Genomic DNA, 15,758 nt, shown 5'->3' with positions numbered 1-15,758 from the left:
AAAGAGTGTCTAAAATTAAGTGTTTTGGACTTCAATTTCGGAAACTTACTAGAGAAGCCACTCCAAATACCCCGTCCCCAAAATTATAGAAAATCGTCTACAATTTCATTTTAGCACTTCTATTTCGAAAACTTTCACCGAACACCATCGATCCCTCTAAAGTTTTCAAAGATAGCAAACAATTATGCCATTTACGACTTCAACTGCGAAAAATTTCCAAAGAAAAGTTCCGAAACACAGCCCTTCCTCCAGAGTCAGCAAAAGTGGCCTACAAATGCGATTTTAGAACTTTAGATTTCGAAAAGTTTCTGGAGGTGAACTATCAAACGCCCTATCTTCACATTATTAAAGATGATCTAAAACTTTCTTAAAACTGAGGTTTTAAGGACCTCAATTTCGAAACTTTTTCAATAGAGTGTTAGGGCCGTTGTCAACATCCCCCAGTTTTTCAGAAATTGAGCCACCAATTTCTGAAAGTGATGAAAAAAGCAAAAGAAAAAAAAAAGAGAAGAAAGCCTTCGTTGCAGGGACCCCGACTTGCAAAAATTATTGCAGGGGCTAAATGTCACCGGTGATCCCTGTAATCCCATGGATCCCCCTTTTTTTCAAAAAAAAGTTCGGATTTTTGAACCTCGAAAATGCCAATTTACATATTTTCTGATTTATACAAACAAACAATATGTGACATGGCGTTTTCAAAGTCAATCGAAGAATTGGTACACAAATTTTCTGGTTCAATCAGATCATGTCACTTGTCTTCTGTGAGGGACATTTTTACAGTTATATTTTCGAGAAGTCGTCGTGCAGTGCCCTGGCTAGGCATTGATATAAAGTAGAGCACTTGACTTGCATCCCCAGTGGCGCATACCCACAAAAGATATTGGTAGGGTGGGGGACATACCGCAGGTGTAACCCCGGGAAATTTTTTAAATTGGAGATGAAAAAAGTTAAGTTTTACAGTTTTTTAAGCATTTTAGAGCAATATATTATCAACATTAGAATCCCGAAAACTGTACTCTCGCTAACTAGACACATGTTTTGGCTTTGAAAAATGGAAAAGAAAGGAAAAAAAACACTTGTACGGTATTTTCGTAAAAAGTTAATTTAATATATAGTACAATAATTTTGTTTTTAGACTATTATAGAACAGTGAATATATATCTATGAAAAGAATGAAATTATATTTAAATCAATGTTAAACTATCATTAAAAAATAAATCATAAAATATTGCTGTCGCACTTTGATTAATAAGTGAAATAGATAATTTAAACTTGCTTTGAATAAGGCTCAGAGTTCATTAAATAAAAATAATATCCCGAAGCTAATTGTTTAATATTAGTTAATAAAGTTAATATAGTATGTAAATAGCCGGTTTTTATAGAGTCTTATACCGTAGAAATATTTAAGTATTTGAAAATAACTAATGCAGTTCTATAGTAATACAGTAATAAAATACATTAGAAGACCGTTATAACGCCCACCTTGGGACCAGAGCTTTTGCGTTATACAGGTTTTTGCGTTATACAGATCATTTCACAAATTTTGAAACCAATATTCAGAATATATCTATATATTAGCACTTCAGAATGAGTTTTATCTGCAATGAGTATTAAAGCACTAATATTACAATTAGTCATTCACAAATAAATATGTTACACAATTAAAAGAAAGTGCATTATCCTGCACTTCTGCTAGCTTCATGGTTTGCATAACAGCTGCATTTTCAAGAGCAATCTGGTATTTTCTGTTTACTATGAGTACTCATTTTCAATTTAAAAGCTTTGGATCAAGATGGAAAGATGAAAAACTGTCTCAAAATTCAATTTGCCTAATAATTTTTATGTTTGCAAAGCAAAACAGAGGGATTTCTTAAACTTCAAAACCTATTGTTTACTTCTGAAAAGTTGTGCGGTTTATAGAGAATTGCGTTATATAGGTCGGCGTTGTAACTGTCTTCTACTGTAGTACTAATATTTCGAAATTTTAAATCTAACATTCTGTCTGTAGTCAATTCTCTATTTTACAGAGATTTTAAAAATTGCTCTAAATACCAATATTAGGGCTGTCTTTAGAAAGGTGCAAATGTCGACCGCCTGACTAGATTACTGAATTTGAAGTCGACCAGGGGCGCGGACTTGGAAAAATTATTGGGAGGGCCCGTCACCGGGGTCTAGGGAGTATGTTAAAGCACGGAGCGCCCCCCCCCCTCCCCCCCGAAAAAAATTCAGATTTTTGTGCTTTGAAAATGCCAACTTACATATTTTCTGGTGTGTATAATTTATACAAACAAACAATGTGTGACATGGCGTTTTCAAAGTAAAACAATCTAAAAATTGGTACACAAATTTTCTGCTTCAATTAGATCATGTCATTTGCCTTAAGCGAGGGACAATTTTACAGTTCCATTTTGCTGGGAGCCGTGAAGTGCCATAGCTAAGCTACCGCACATACAAGGTAGTGCACTTGACTTGCATGGAAAGGAAGTCCCAGTGGCACTGATTTATAACAACTATTGGGGGGGGGGGGGCCTTGCCAGGGGAAATTTTCTAAATTTGAGATAAAAAATAATGAGTTTTAAAGTTTTTTAAGCATTTTATAGTCATATGATCAACATTAGAACCCCAAAAACTCGACTCTCGGTAAATTGACACTCTGAGAAACTCGACAAGCCGACACATTTTTTGACTTCGAAACAAAAAAAAGAAAAAAACACTCATGGTATTTTCGTAAAAAGCTAATTTAATTTACATTAATAATTATGCTTTTAGTCTATTACAGAGCAGTGATTATATAGCTCTGAAAAGAGTGAAATGATATTTAAATCAATCTAAACTATCATTAAAAGAATGAGGCATAAAAGATTGCTGTCGCACTTTGATTACTATAAGTGAAATAACTAATTTAAGCTTGCTTTGAATAAGGCTCTGAGTTCATTTAATAAAAATAATGTCTCAAAATTAATGCTTTGATAGAGTTAAAAAAGATAATACAGATTAATTCATTAACTCTAATAATTGAAGAAAACTATCACGCCTTCCATTTAATATACAAATCAAACATTAATATATTTTTTCTAGATCAGCAGCAATTAGATGCGGGCGCCGCCGGCGACAGACTTACCCGGTGGTTCGCGCAGTGGGACAAATTCTATGAGTGCTTTCAGCACCGTAACACTATCATTATTCACACCACTCGTTTTCAATTAACCTGTTTACTACCGCAATAGTGTTTTGTTTTAATTCATTACTGAATGTATTTTGCAATGTAACTATCTTCAAACAAGGAAAGTAAAAAATACCAACATAATTTTGTGATTTTAGAAACCATAATATGACAAATAATGTTCTTAAATTATTGAGGGGGCTCTGCCCCCCAAAACGAACTATTGAGGGGGCTCGGGCCCCCTGAAGCCCTATGGAGTCGGCGCCACTGAAGTCAACGACTGGTCGAATATTCAATTCATCCAAAATATCTCGGTGTTTATGAAGAATAGCCAAGGTTGTTCAATTGCTTCTGCTCCATTGTTGATTGGACAGATTTGATCCGCAGGTTGGCACACTGGGACAGATTCTAAGTGCTTGCAGCACCATAACACTATCATTATCCACACCACTCGTTTTCAGTTAACCTGCTTTTTACCGTAATAATTATTTGTTTTAACTCATTACAGAATGTATTTTACTAGGTAACTATCTTCAAACAATGAAAATAAAAAATACTAAGACAAGTTTGAGTTTAGGAAGCATTAAATAGTTAATAATTTTCTTAAATTATTGGGGGGAGGGGGCTCTGTCCCCTCAAAAAAATTTTTTTTTTTTTTTTAGGGTTTTTTGAGGGCGCTCGGGCCCCCTCAAGCCCCATGGAGTAGGCGCCACTGCTTCGTTGTCTTTCAGAATTGAAATAGTAACAATGATGCACTAATGGAATAAAAGTGATAAAAAGCATCTAAAGTTTAAATTAAAACTTTGACTTCAAAAATTGCCTAGGAAGAATACCCAATCTCCATCCATTCCTTTCAGTATATCAAAGACAACCTAAATCTGAAATTACGTTTTTAAGGTTTAAATTTTTAAAACAATGGGGGAAAAAACCCCCAAACGCCCCCTCCCCCTTCATTTAAGATTGTGTAAAATTTCGTATTTAAGACTTCAATTTTGGAAATTTTCCAAGGGAAAGTCCCTAAACCCCATCCTTTCCCGTAACTTCATCAAAGATGATCTACGATTGCGCATTAAGGATTATAATTTTGGATAATTTCCGCGAGTATGCCCCTGACTCTACCCCTGCTTAACATCATTAAAAAAATAGTCTTTTTTTAATCACTTTAATTTCTAAATATTTTCGCCTGAGGACGCCCGATATCCATTCTTTTCTCTGAAGTCATCAAAGATGATCTACAGTTGCGTTTCTAGGACATTAATTACAAAAAAAATTCCGAAGGAAAAGGGCTGAACAAGTTACCTCCCAGAATTTTGAAAATCATCTTAAATTTTGTTTTCAGGACCTCATTTTCAAAAACCTTTCGGAGGAGAACCTCTGACTTCAGCATTGCGGCAAATTTATTAGAAACCGGCTAAGTTTTCATTTTTGGACTAACATCGAAAAAATTCAGAAGGAAGTTTCCGAACCTGAACCCTTCTATAGTCCCCTATTATGGCTTACTATTGCGTATTTGACACTTATTTTGAAAATTTTCCGTAAAGTCTCAAACCCCTCTTTTAACGTCACCAAAAGAATATATATACAGCCTGAGTAAAAACTTTACGGCCAATTTTTTTTACAAAAAAAATATAATTAAATTAAAGGAATTTTAATACTATTGGATTATTAATATTCATTTGTAAGAAATAACGCAACAGACAAATTTTTTGAAGTATGCAATTACCAGAAAAACAGTAGTATATTCGAATTTAGTATTTCAGCCTGAGTAACAACTTTAAGGCCACCAGTATTTCTTTAATAATAAATGTATATATACTGGTAGCCGTACTATTGCAAAAAAAAAAAAAAAAAAAAACAGGAAAATCGAGGACTGTGGTCAATAATTTATCAAGATTGAAAGACAATTATGGTTTTAAAAAAAAACACTGGGGTAAGACCTAGAGCTTTATCATTGCAAGATGAAAGAGTAATTTGCAAACTTACATCAACTGGAAAGTATTCAACCAGGAAACTTCTTCAGGCGACAGGTGTGAAAGTTTTATTTATGCAGCAAAATTGGCTAAGCCTCAGTTACTGAATAGGCACAAAATAGAGCATTTGACCTTTAGACAGAAAGTCATGACCTGGGATAAACAATGTATGCAAATATTTTATTCTGATGAAAAGAAGTGGAATTTGGATGGACCAGACTGATGGAAGTACTATTGGCATGGTTTACGGAGAGAAAAAGAAATATTCTCCAAGCGCCAATTAGGTGGAGGCTCTGTCTTGACTTGAGGATGTTTTGCTTACAATGGTATGGGCTCAATTGGGTTTGTTTTAGGGAAAATGAATTCACAAGCATATTAAAATTTCCTCACAAATCATCTTTCACCAACTGCTGAACTTATTTCTGGAGAAAATAGGAAATATCAGCCAGACAATGCACCTATCCATTCGAGTAACAGCACAAAAAATTGGTTCCAAGTCAAAAAAGTTAAAACTTGCCAATGTCTCCAGATCTCAACCCAATCCAGAACTTATGGGCTGACTTAGCAAGAAAGTTTATGCAAATGGGAGACATTTTACTTCATCATTAGAGCCGAAATCTACTATTGAAGATGAAGTGTAGAAAACAGATCCCAAGTTTTGTTAAAAACTAGTTTCATCTAAGCAAACAAGAATATTTGAAGTCATTCGAAGAAATGGCTCCCACACAAGCTTCTAAATGTTTTTTTTTCTTCCTATGCTTTTTTCTATGTTGGCCTTATAGATTTTACTCAATTTCAAATATTGATCTGTAATATTTTCTGATAATGAAATGATTACAAATGATTGTTTTGTCGAGAAAGCTATTGCAAATTTAACAGGTGCTTCTAGATCAGTAGTTGCATGCATCAAAAGTTTAAAAATGACCAAAACAAGTCATTGAAAGCCAATCGCATAGACAAATGTAGCAGAAAACGCATCACTGCTTCTTGTACCAGCCGTAGAATCGGCTATATGTGCTTTTTAGGATATTTAACACTCTCTTTAAAACATTCTTGATGGAATAGCTCCCCCAGTCATTGCACGCCGCCTGGGGGCACTGGTAAAATAAACTTTTTTCGACCAAAATGCTATAAGTGAAGTCGTTGAAGCATACCGAAAAACATAAGACTAATCAAAATAATAACTTTATTTGTTAATAGCACTAATTACAAATAGTACTTACACAATTCCAGTCCTCAACAGTCATTTTTTTGGGTTTTGCCCACTGTATAAGCTTTTTCTCAGCCTTGGAAGCGGCATGGTTTTTTTTTTACTTTTTGATCAATTACCTCCGAACAGTCCTGGTGGAAACTTCAATGCCATGTTCATTCATAAGTAAGATGGACTACACTCCTTTTGCGATTTTTGAAGGAAATAACACCAACTGTGGCCGGCACAAGCATTGATGATGTGTTTTCTGTCACATTTTCCTAAGTGATCCAGTTCCAGTGGCATGTTTTGACCAACTTTAATTCTGATATGTCCAACTATTCACCTAAAAACACCTGTTATACTTGCAATAACTTTCTGGGTATGTGTGGAGGGAAGTAACAATGCTGTCCTCGGCTGGAAATGACTGAGCTGGCGGTGTATTTCATGTGTTTTTGCTTTAGCCCTGGCTAATGGGCGGTAATTTACTGAATATACCTTGCCTCGCATTCAATCTTTGAGTTGAACCGAACCATTGCTTCGGTCTCTCGTCTGGTCTGCTAATTCTATATTAGCTACCAGTTTGTTTCGCTTTCTTGGCTTCCTTAAGAGGTTTTCCATTTCCAGCTCAGTCACTTTCCTATGCCGGGCTGATGAGTGCTAATAAGCACGAAACTGCAGTCCTCGGCTGGAAATGACTGAGCTGGCGGTGTATTTCACGTATTTTTGGTTTAGCCCTGGCTAATGGGCAGTAATTTGCTGAATGCTTGTATTTCCCTGCACTTTCTAGGAGATATGTTTGAAGCCTTGTCCATTCTTAAAAAAACAGTTTTGACAATATCAAGAAACAATATAAATAAAATATTGAAATTTATTCTTAAACTGTAGTAACATTGGTTTATTAAGTGTTAATTACGTATTAACTATAGCAGACACCAAAACTTTTGAAGAAATAATTCTAGAACACTAAATATAACTTCACAACAACAGCAGTTTTTTCTTATTAGAGACTAAAACTGGAATAACCTCAAATATTTGTAAAATGACGCAGACTGGTAGTGTTGCCACTTCTAAAAAACTAATACTGATACCAGCAGCAATTCAAAATTTTAAAAAATTGTAGTTCGTGGTTTATTTCCTTAAAAAGTGAGCCTAAACTTGAAGATAATAGAATTTAAGAAGTGTCCCCAATAATTTGGCCACCCACTGTACAGTGTATACTTAAGCACTTCAACCTTTTAAAATGAATTGTCACCTATGTAAATCATTAAAAGAGAAAACATTCCTGGCATAGGTTCTCAAAAGGATTGAAGATGTACAAATGATGTGCGAGAAAAGACAATGCAGTCTCCAGCGAATAGTTTCTAGATCTAAATGTCCTGTTCAAGCTGTAATCCCTGAACCTATCCCGTCATCTCCTCCCATAACCTCTTCCGGAAAATCCCCTGAAGGAAGGAGAAAGATAGTGAGGAAGCCAAAGAATGTGCCTAAGGTAATTTAAACTTAAGCTGTATTGATTCAAACCTAATAAATTTCATGTAGTATTCTGTTTATAACAAGGTAATAACAATGATAATAATGTTCAGAAGTTGTGACATTCAAAGTTACTAAGACAGCTTTGTTTAACTTTGTATATCCAACACAATTTTTGAGAAGGGTGCCTGAAAATTCTGATTTATTCAGTTTTAGTATTAACTTGCCTTTTCCCCCTTATTTTCCCAGAAACTTAATTTTTATCATAACTTTTATGCAAATTCTTCTTTTCATTGATTAAAAATTTGTTCTAGTCTAATTTATTGAAAATATTATTTCTCTTCATTTAATTTTCAATGGCACCCATTACTTAATGGCCATTTTTAATTTCACACACTTTTGGGCTATGGATTTAACCCTTTTGATTTTCTTTAGTTTAAAGTTATAAATTTGATGAATTTTACATGTTTTTTACTGTAAGATTGATTTTTAAATACTAAGAGTATTATTTCAAGTTGAAAATCGTTATAATCTGTATTTATTTTTCTTGTTTTCTCATTTGTCATGCGGTTTTGTGTTGATATTTATTTGCCCAGCTGCAAAATTCCTTCAAGCAGTCTGCAACGCAAATTAAAAACCCAAATATAGGCTGCAAGATAAATTGATTTATCTGGCAGATTTCTGTGTCAACTTAATCGTAAATCTAAATCAGCACTAAGAGATACATAAAATAAGATGCTAAGCTCAAAACCTACAATTAAATCCTACCTGTAAATTATATCCCCAAAAATAACGTCCAAATCTTCGTTGCCTAAAATTTAAGAGTATTTTTTCATAAGGAATTTTAAAAAAAAATTCACATTCAACTAAAAAATAGTCTGCAGACTTTCTCAAGAATCTGCAATGTATGTTGGAGAGTTGCGCTGTTTTGCTATGGGTTTATTTGACATGAATCTTTTTAATATTTCATTTGTTTTTATATCATTGTTATTTTTTGATAAGAATGCCTTTAAAAAATCAGAATGATGTAAACTACACTCACTGCATTGGTCAGTATTTCAGTGCAAAAGCAAAGTTTATACTATTGAAATTCTAATTTAAGACTTTTTCTTGATTTAAGTCTTAATTTGGAGAAAAAAAAAGCCACAGAAAACGTTACTAATCCTCCATTTTACAGCCATTCTGTTATTATTTTGTAATGACTAAAAGACTGCTTAGTTTTGGATTTCGTTTCATTTGATGTGTGTCGATTAATGCAAACTTTTTGTTCTAGTTAAAAATTGAAGTGCGCTTTGGAGATCAACTGAATCAGCCAAATAATTCTCTCCAAGTTCCTGAAAGCATTAGTGACTCTAGATCACCATCACCTAAAAACTGTCAGGAAGTGCTTCAAAACAAAAGAAGGTATAATTGAAATAGTTTAATTTCGTAGTATTGCAGTTTTAAATTAGCTCATATATTACTTTATACAATTTTTAGCTTTATGTAATTTTTCCATTGATCAAACTATTTCTTATTGTTTTCATGTTTGAAAAAAAATATTGCATTTATTTAATATTCATCAAGTATTGCTGTAAACATTCAGTATTAAATCAAATCTGAGGCACCTAAAAGCAAAGAGGTGTAAATGATGAGCATAAAAGTTTGAAGATTACTATTGTTCAGAAAAAGATAATCAAATGTGGAATAAATATACATCTCTAGTTTCTTTGCATACAGAAATTTAAAAATAAAAACTTTTTCTTAACATAATTTCAAATTTTGTTTCATTGATCTTTAATGCAATGCAAGGTCTATTATAAATGTGAAACTCAAATAAGCATTTGTAATATACCAGACAGCCCGGTTATCACATCTTGAGACTGCAGTTTTATTCTTATTAGAACTCCTCAGTAGGGGTGGGCTGAAAAAATCGAATTCTTTATGAGCACTTAGCCTAAGTGCGGAAGGCATAGCCTTTTTCTAATTTTACTGGAGTCGGTTTTGGAGCCTGATGCTGAACCTTCAACAAACTGAAAGAGATGCTGCAACGAGAGTTCGTCAAGACATAAAAGAGAAATAGCGCACTAGAGGGGTCTGGGAAGTTTTTGCTCCAATCGGCAAATGATTATAGATTTTAATCTAGTGAATTGAAAATATTTTGAAATATGCATCAGGGTACAACTATTAACTTCTAACAAATATTCAAACTACCTGACTTCTTTATCATTTTCTCCATTAAACAACGAAATAGAGCCTATTTCAGTTCAAGGCAGGCCCACTATTTCAATTTCCGGGGGGGGGGGGGGATAAAGGACGTGAACTGAATGCAATTTTATCAGAAAACCACAAAACCACATCCACTTTACATGCAAAAACGTTACTTTTTTAAAGTAGTGGGCATTGACCACCTTCCCCCTAAAATTTTAAATAGCGGACCTGGTTCAAGAGGCGGACTGATGTCGATGTGATTAAAAATTCGAAGTATTGCAGTGTATTAGGTATGCTGCTACTTTGTAATGTGTCACTCGTATTTAAGGAATTTTATGTAAAATTCTCAAAGTTCAGTCCTCTTGTCAGAGCAGAAAAAAATCAACTCCTAAGCTTGAAATTTTACGCAGCAGTTTCTGTTAGAAAGTTTTAAAAAATACCGCACTAAGGCTTAAAGTTGAGCGGAATTTAAAATATTTTGTAAAATTTCTCTTTATTTTAATGTTTTTCCGAAAATCTCAAAAATTCAATTCTCTTGCCAGAGCAGAAGACATTAACTCAGAGTCATGAAATTTTGTACAGTAATTAGTGTTAGGGATTCACAAATTTTTCGCACTAGGGTTAAGTGCTCGGAAAAAATTCGATTTTTTTCGACCCACCCTACTTCTCAGTCAGAAATAGTGAATAACCGAGCTAGAGGCAGATGTCATCTCATTGAAGTTGAGAGTGCCAACAAACTGGTAGATAAAGTGAATTGGAACTATCAGCTTCAATGTAATGCCATCTGCCTCTAGCTTGGTTATTCACTATTCCTGACTGAGGAGTTCTAATAAGAATAAAATTGCAGTCTCGGGATGTAATAACCAGGCTGTCTGGTGTATTGCATATGGTTCTGGCCTCAACCCTGACTTAGGGCGGTATCTTACTGCTCTAATAAACATTATTTCACCTCTTTTGAATATTTTCTTCTATCGAAGTCCCTATGACATATTTAATCTGTAGTATGAAGCATAATGCAAGACTTTTATTATTTTATTTTTGTTTTTTAGTCATGTAATGACTGAACTTATTGAAACTGAGAAAGCTTATGTGTCAGAATTAGACAGCATCATTCAGGTAAGGAGTGTTTTGTAGTCTTATGTTTTTGAGGGCTGATTTAATGTGAATATTGTGTATGTTTAAAATGATTGTTGGATTTTAATGAAGCAAATCATCAAAAATAGACACTAGAAGATAATCCTAGAAGTTAACCCGCTAGAAGCTAATCCTTCATTGACTTTTTTTAAAAAATTAGTTCATCCTTTTAAGGGTCATGCAAAAATTGGGCCTCATTTAGCATTTGTTTGCTTAATGTTTCATCATGCAGTTTAGATTTTTTAGCTAAAAAGCTGCAATGAACTTCGTACACAATCTCTTTTTAGGGTTATAAACGTGAGATGAACAATTCTGCTATGAAAGACTTAGTGCCTTCTTCTCTCTATGGAAAGGCTGACATCCTGTTTGGAAACATGGAGGACATCTACTCGTTCCATAGCAAGTAAGTTGTAACTTTAACTTGCTAAGATACTTTTATAATGAATATCTTTATTACATGGGATTTCTAGTAATAAATATTTCTACTAGTTAGAAAAAAGGATAAATAAGGTAACTTATTAGCATTAACTGTTGAACTCAGTAATAAACAAACTATAAAAAATAAGCTTTTTTAGTTGCATGTAATATGGGGGTGGGGATGCTAATTTTGGTTGTAAGCTTTTAAATTTTATGTACATTTCACTTATTTTTCTATCAACTATAGAAAATAAATCTACAACATGTTTATCTATAGCTTCTGTCACAAAAAAAAAGTTAAAAACCTTGCCATCTGCCTTAGAATTGCAATTCTTTCAAATTGTGGCAACAATAAATTTAGAAGAAAAAAAATTGCGAATTGAGGATTGGCTTTTGCAGCTTTTTAAATTCTGAATAAATTTAACTTTATCCTCTATGGAAAAAAGCTTTTTACTTGCTTGCATTAGCCATAGTCCCTGCAAAGTTCACAGTGTTACTACAGTTGAACTAAGAAACAGCAAAAGAAATGTGATTGACCACATCATTTGATCAGAAACAGTTGAAAAGCAACATTACAAAGCCTGAAATCGGGTCCCCTTTAGGGAAGCAGCTGCGATATCAAAGGAGCAATTAGCGAGGATTATAGTTTGAAGTCGCTCGGAAAAGGTTATGAAAACCTAGACATTTTAGAAATTTTTGATTTGCCATAGCCAGTTCTCTAGAGTTTGTCAATTGTTACAAGCATTTGAAAGTGCATTAATGACACAGGACATCAGTTTCTGACCATTTGCTGAAGCATGTAGTATGTTATATCTCAGGTTGGCTATAGCAGGGTTTGATTATGTTATATTATTATTATCTTTGAATTTTGTTTGTAGTTTCAAGGGAAAAGTGCCCCTCCGCACACACTTTCTTACCTGAATGATATTTATCCTGAAAGAAAACTAAAACATACTAATTTTTCAAAAATATCCAAATTTGTAGTAAATATCAAAATTTGCAATTATTTTTTTTTATCCGATTTGGTTTGGTCATTCCCTTAGTTGAAGTAGGATAAATCCACCTCACAATATTAATTTTTTTTGGTATAAAAGTCAGATTTCCTCCTCTTAATTAAAAAAGCTAGAACATTGTCAAAGAATGAAGGAGAACCTCTGAAAGTGACCAAAAAGTTAGACTTTTCTTTTCAGCCTTACATCTTACTCAACATATTTAGATTTTTAATTTTGCTTTATTTTGTCCTTCCTTCTTCTTTTCTTGTGTGCAATTAAGCTGTTAAGACAGAATTTAATTCTCAACTTTGAAATAATTTGTTACGTTATCTCACATAAGTGTGCTAAAGCAGTTCCAAGTCAAAACACAAGCAAAAATACAGAAAATAATGAAACTTTTAGATCTGTATTTGTATTTTCCTTTTTTCTTTTTTTTTTTAAATGAATGAAATAGAACATTAGTATACAGTGAGGCAAACTAACATGTTGAATAAGAACATATTTTATTAACTAGAGAATAAAACATTTAGGAAGTTCTACCAACAATATTTCACAGGCAAAGATGTTCCACATCAGTAGAAACGTATGTTACCTGCCTTTCGACCCGAAACGGACAAGTGGTTTGACAAAAAAGCCAACATCTATTAACAGGTTGGCAAGACAAGTTTCTTTGGTTCTATTGTACCAAAAAATATATATGACAGGTGGTGCATTTTTTTTCCAGCGTCTTCCTTAGAGACCTCCAAGCCTGTAGCAGTACTCCAGAATTAGTTGGGCATTGTTTTGTAAACAGGGTAAGAATTTACATTATTTAAAGTGTAATAAAAAGAGATTGTTAAACTTAAAACTTTAATAATGAGCGTTCCTGAATAATAGAGACAGATGCCACTTCATGAAAGTTACTTTGCAACTATCATAATATGCAATAGCCTTTTCTATTCTGTTTTCATCATAATTAACCATTTTGAGGTAGATGTGATGTATTTGAACTGACTACAAATGCCATCCCACAGCCGGGTGTGATTTATATGGTTTTTTGTGTTATTAAAGATAGTGTAGTGTTTCTGTGTAGAACACACAGGAGTTTAGATGGGACATTTTATTAGCATTCAGTCCTTCAGTAGATCTGCCCCATTCCTGTAGTTCAGGAGTGCCTGATCTCAGCCATTATATTCAATGTTGCAAACAGAAAACCATGTCCTTGAATGTTAAAAAATAACTCCAAAACCATTATAGACAGTGTGGCAGTAACACTCACTGAATTTCAGCCACCGCAATTCACTTCACCACGTCTCTTTCCCTGAATTTTTTTCTTTTGTTTTAGTTTCCTAGTTGCCAGTAAATCATAACACTGTTACAGATTTTGAGCAAAATATTCAGAAATTAGTTTCTGAGAATTGATTCGGAGATAATTTTGCATTTAAAAAATCGACGTCTTGTAGCATATCAATAATTTTCAATTTGTATTTCCCCCCCTTTCCCATATTTGCTGACAATATCTAGAAAAAATGAATGTAAGAAAATGTTGTCCATTTCAGAGTGCTCTAGAATGTGTTATGTTGATTAAAATGAAATGAAGTTTAGTCTACTGATATTCAAATGATGTTCTTAAGAATTATTGAATAAAACATTTTAGTTCTAGAATTTACACATGGGTAGTTCTGTGCATAGAAAAGACTTTGACATGTTAGGAATGTTAAACAATCTTTTGGCGTCAGGTACGTTTTTGTCTTTGCCTTACTTATGATAGATAATAATTATACTTTTCTCAAAAAAAAAAAAGAAAAAGCATTAGAAAATAATTTTTTCATCCCAAAAGTTGCTATTTCAATTACAAATTCTTTGACTATGGGCATTAGGAATTCAAAGTATTTTCTTTTGTATCAAGGAATGAGTTTTGAATTCTGAATCTAGTTTCGACAATTTGGGCCAAGTGCAAGTTAACCAGTTAAATTTAGTGGACGAGAAAAGTAGCATATAGTCACATTAAAGTAACAGTTGGATATCTTATTGTTATTCCTGGGGTTAAATGTCTTACGGTTTCTCTGAGACAAATATATGTTTTATGCTGTATTGAAATAAATTTAGTACCTATCATATATTGCACAATTGTTTTTTTTTTTCCTGTTCTCTTGATTTTATAGAGGTCATTTTATTTCATTATATTTTCTTCTTATTCAGCGGGATGCCTTCCATAAATTGTACACTACTTACTGTCTCAACAAGCCCAAGTCTGAAGCCTTACGTAGACAGTGTGGCGATGATAACCCATTTTTCAAGGTTGGTTTTCAGTCTTATAAACTATCTCAGTAATGTCTTGATATGTGTGTGTTAGATTGTCCACATACAATAGTATTAATCACTCAATCATTCCTATGAACATTGCTTGTACATAAATGACAAAAATTGAAAAGTAAAATATTTAACTGTATGAACTTCTTCAAGCAAATACTAATCAGCTCTGTTCAGTATCCTGAGACCAGAATTTCCCCTGTATTAGGGATCATCAGTCTGCACTAGCCATAGCAGAACTGGAGGAAGTGAACATATATTCAATTAGAAAATGAAAGTTTTTTATGAAACAATACACCAAATAAAATACATTAAATAAAGTTGTTTTGCTACAAATAATCAAACAGTATTACAGTCGACTCCCGCTACAATGCAATCCGACTTACACCAAATGGCTATAACTTGATTTTTTCACCAGGAAAGATTTTTTGTCCTAACGGGAATTGCTCACTCACAACACAAAAACTTTCGGAAGGGAATCGTAGTGCGTAAGTATTGGCTTTATTATTGGCTACGATATTTTTTTTAATGAGAATGAACCTTTATCCCTTTAGCATCTTTGAGAGCGGAAGTTCCCACACTGTACTAGTCTGAACATCGCTTATACAAATAACTACTCTTCATTTTCCATTTATTTTTTTCATTATAAATGCGAAAGTTCATGAAATATAATGACACCTAAGAGTGCTGTTTCATCTAAAGTTTGTGAAGATAGAAAGAAAAAGAGAAAGTTTCAGACAGTTAAAGAAAAGCTAAAGATTATGTGCTTGAACAACTATAAAATGCCTTGAAGATAGCACAACAATTAGGTATGAGTGAATTTTCCATACAAACAATTAAAGGTCGAGAAAAGGAAATCCTTAAAAGTTCATGAGTAGCATCTAAGAAAAATGCAAAAATTGGAAATGAAAGCTGCTCTTGTATTCTGAATTAAAGAA

At 33.4% G+C, this 15,758-nt stretch overlaps 1 protein-coding gene across 1 annotated transcript in view; it reads left to right on the top strand.

Moving 5' to 3' along the window:
• Positions 1 to 15,758, top strand: part of LOC129234585 (guanine nucleotide exchange factor DBS-like) — a 226,753-nt gene that overhangs the window by 200,760 nt on the left and 10,235 nt on the right. Inside the window, exons 12-17 of the mRNA XM_054868612.1 lie at positions 7,617 to 7,814; positions 9,069 to 9,199; positions 11,035 to 11,101; positions 11,407 to 11,522; positions 13,253 to 13,322; positions 14,710 to 14,808. Of these exons, the coding sequence (XP_054724587.1) occupies positions 7,617 to 7,814; positions 9,069 to 9,199; positions 11,035 to 11,101; positions 11,407 to 11,522; positions 13,253 to 13,322; positions 14,710 to 14,808 (681 nt within the window). The remainder of the gene's footprint in view (positions 1 to 7,616; positions 7,815 to 9,068; positions 9,200 to 11,034; positions 11,102 to 11,406; positions 11,523 to 13,252; positions 13,323 to 14,709; positions 14,809 to 15,758) is intronic.

The sequence above is a fragment of the Uloborus diversus genome, chromosome 1 (assembly GCF_026930045.1).
Source record: "Uloborus diversus isolate 005 chromosome 1, Udiv.v.3.1, whole genome shotgun sequence".
NCBI classification, from domain to species: domain Eukaryota; kingdom Metazoa; phylum Arthropoda; class Arachnida; order Araneae; family Uloboridae; genus Uloborus; species Uloborus diversus.
The sequence above is the reverse complement of the archived record's forward strand: the minus strand, read 5'-3'. Positions and strand labels throughout refer to the sequence as shown.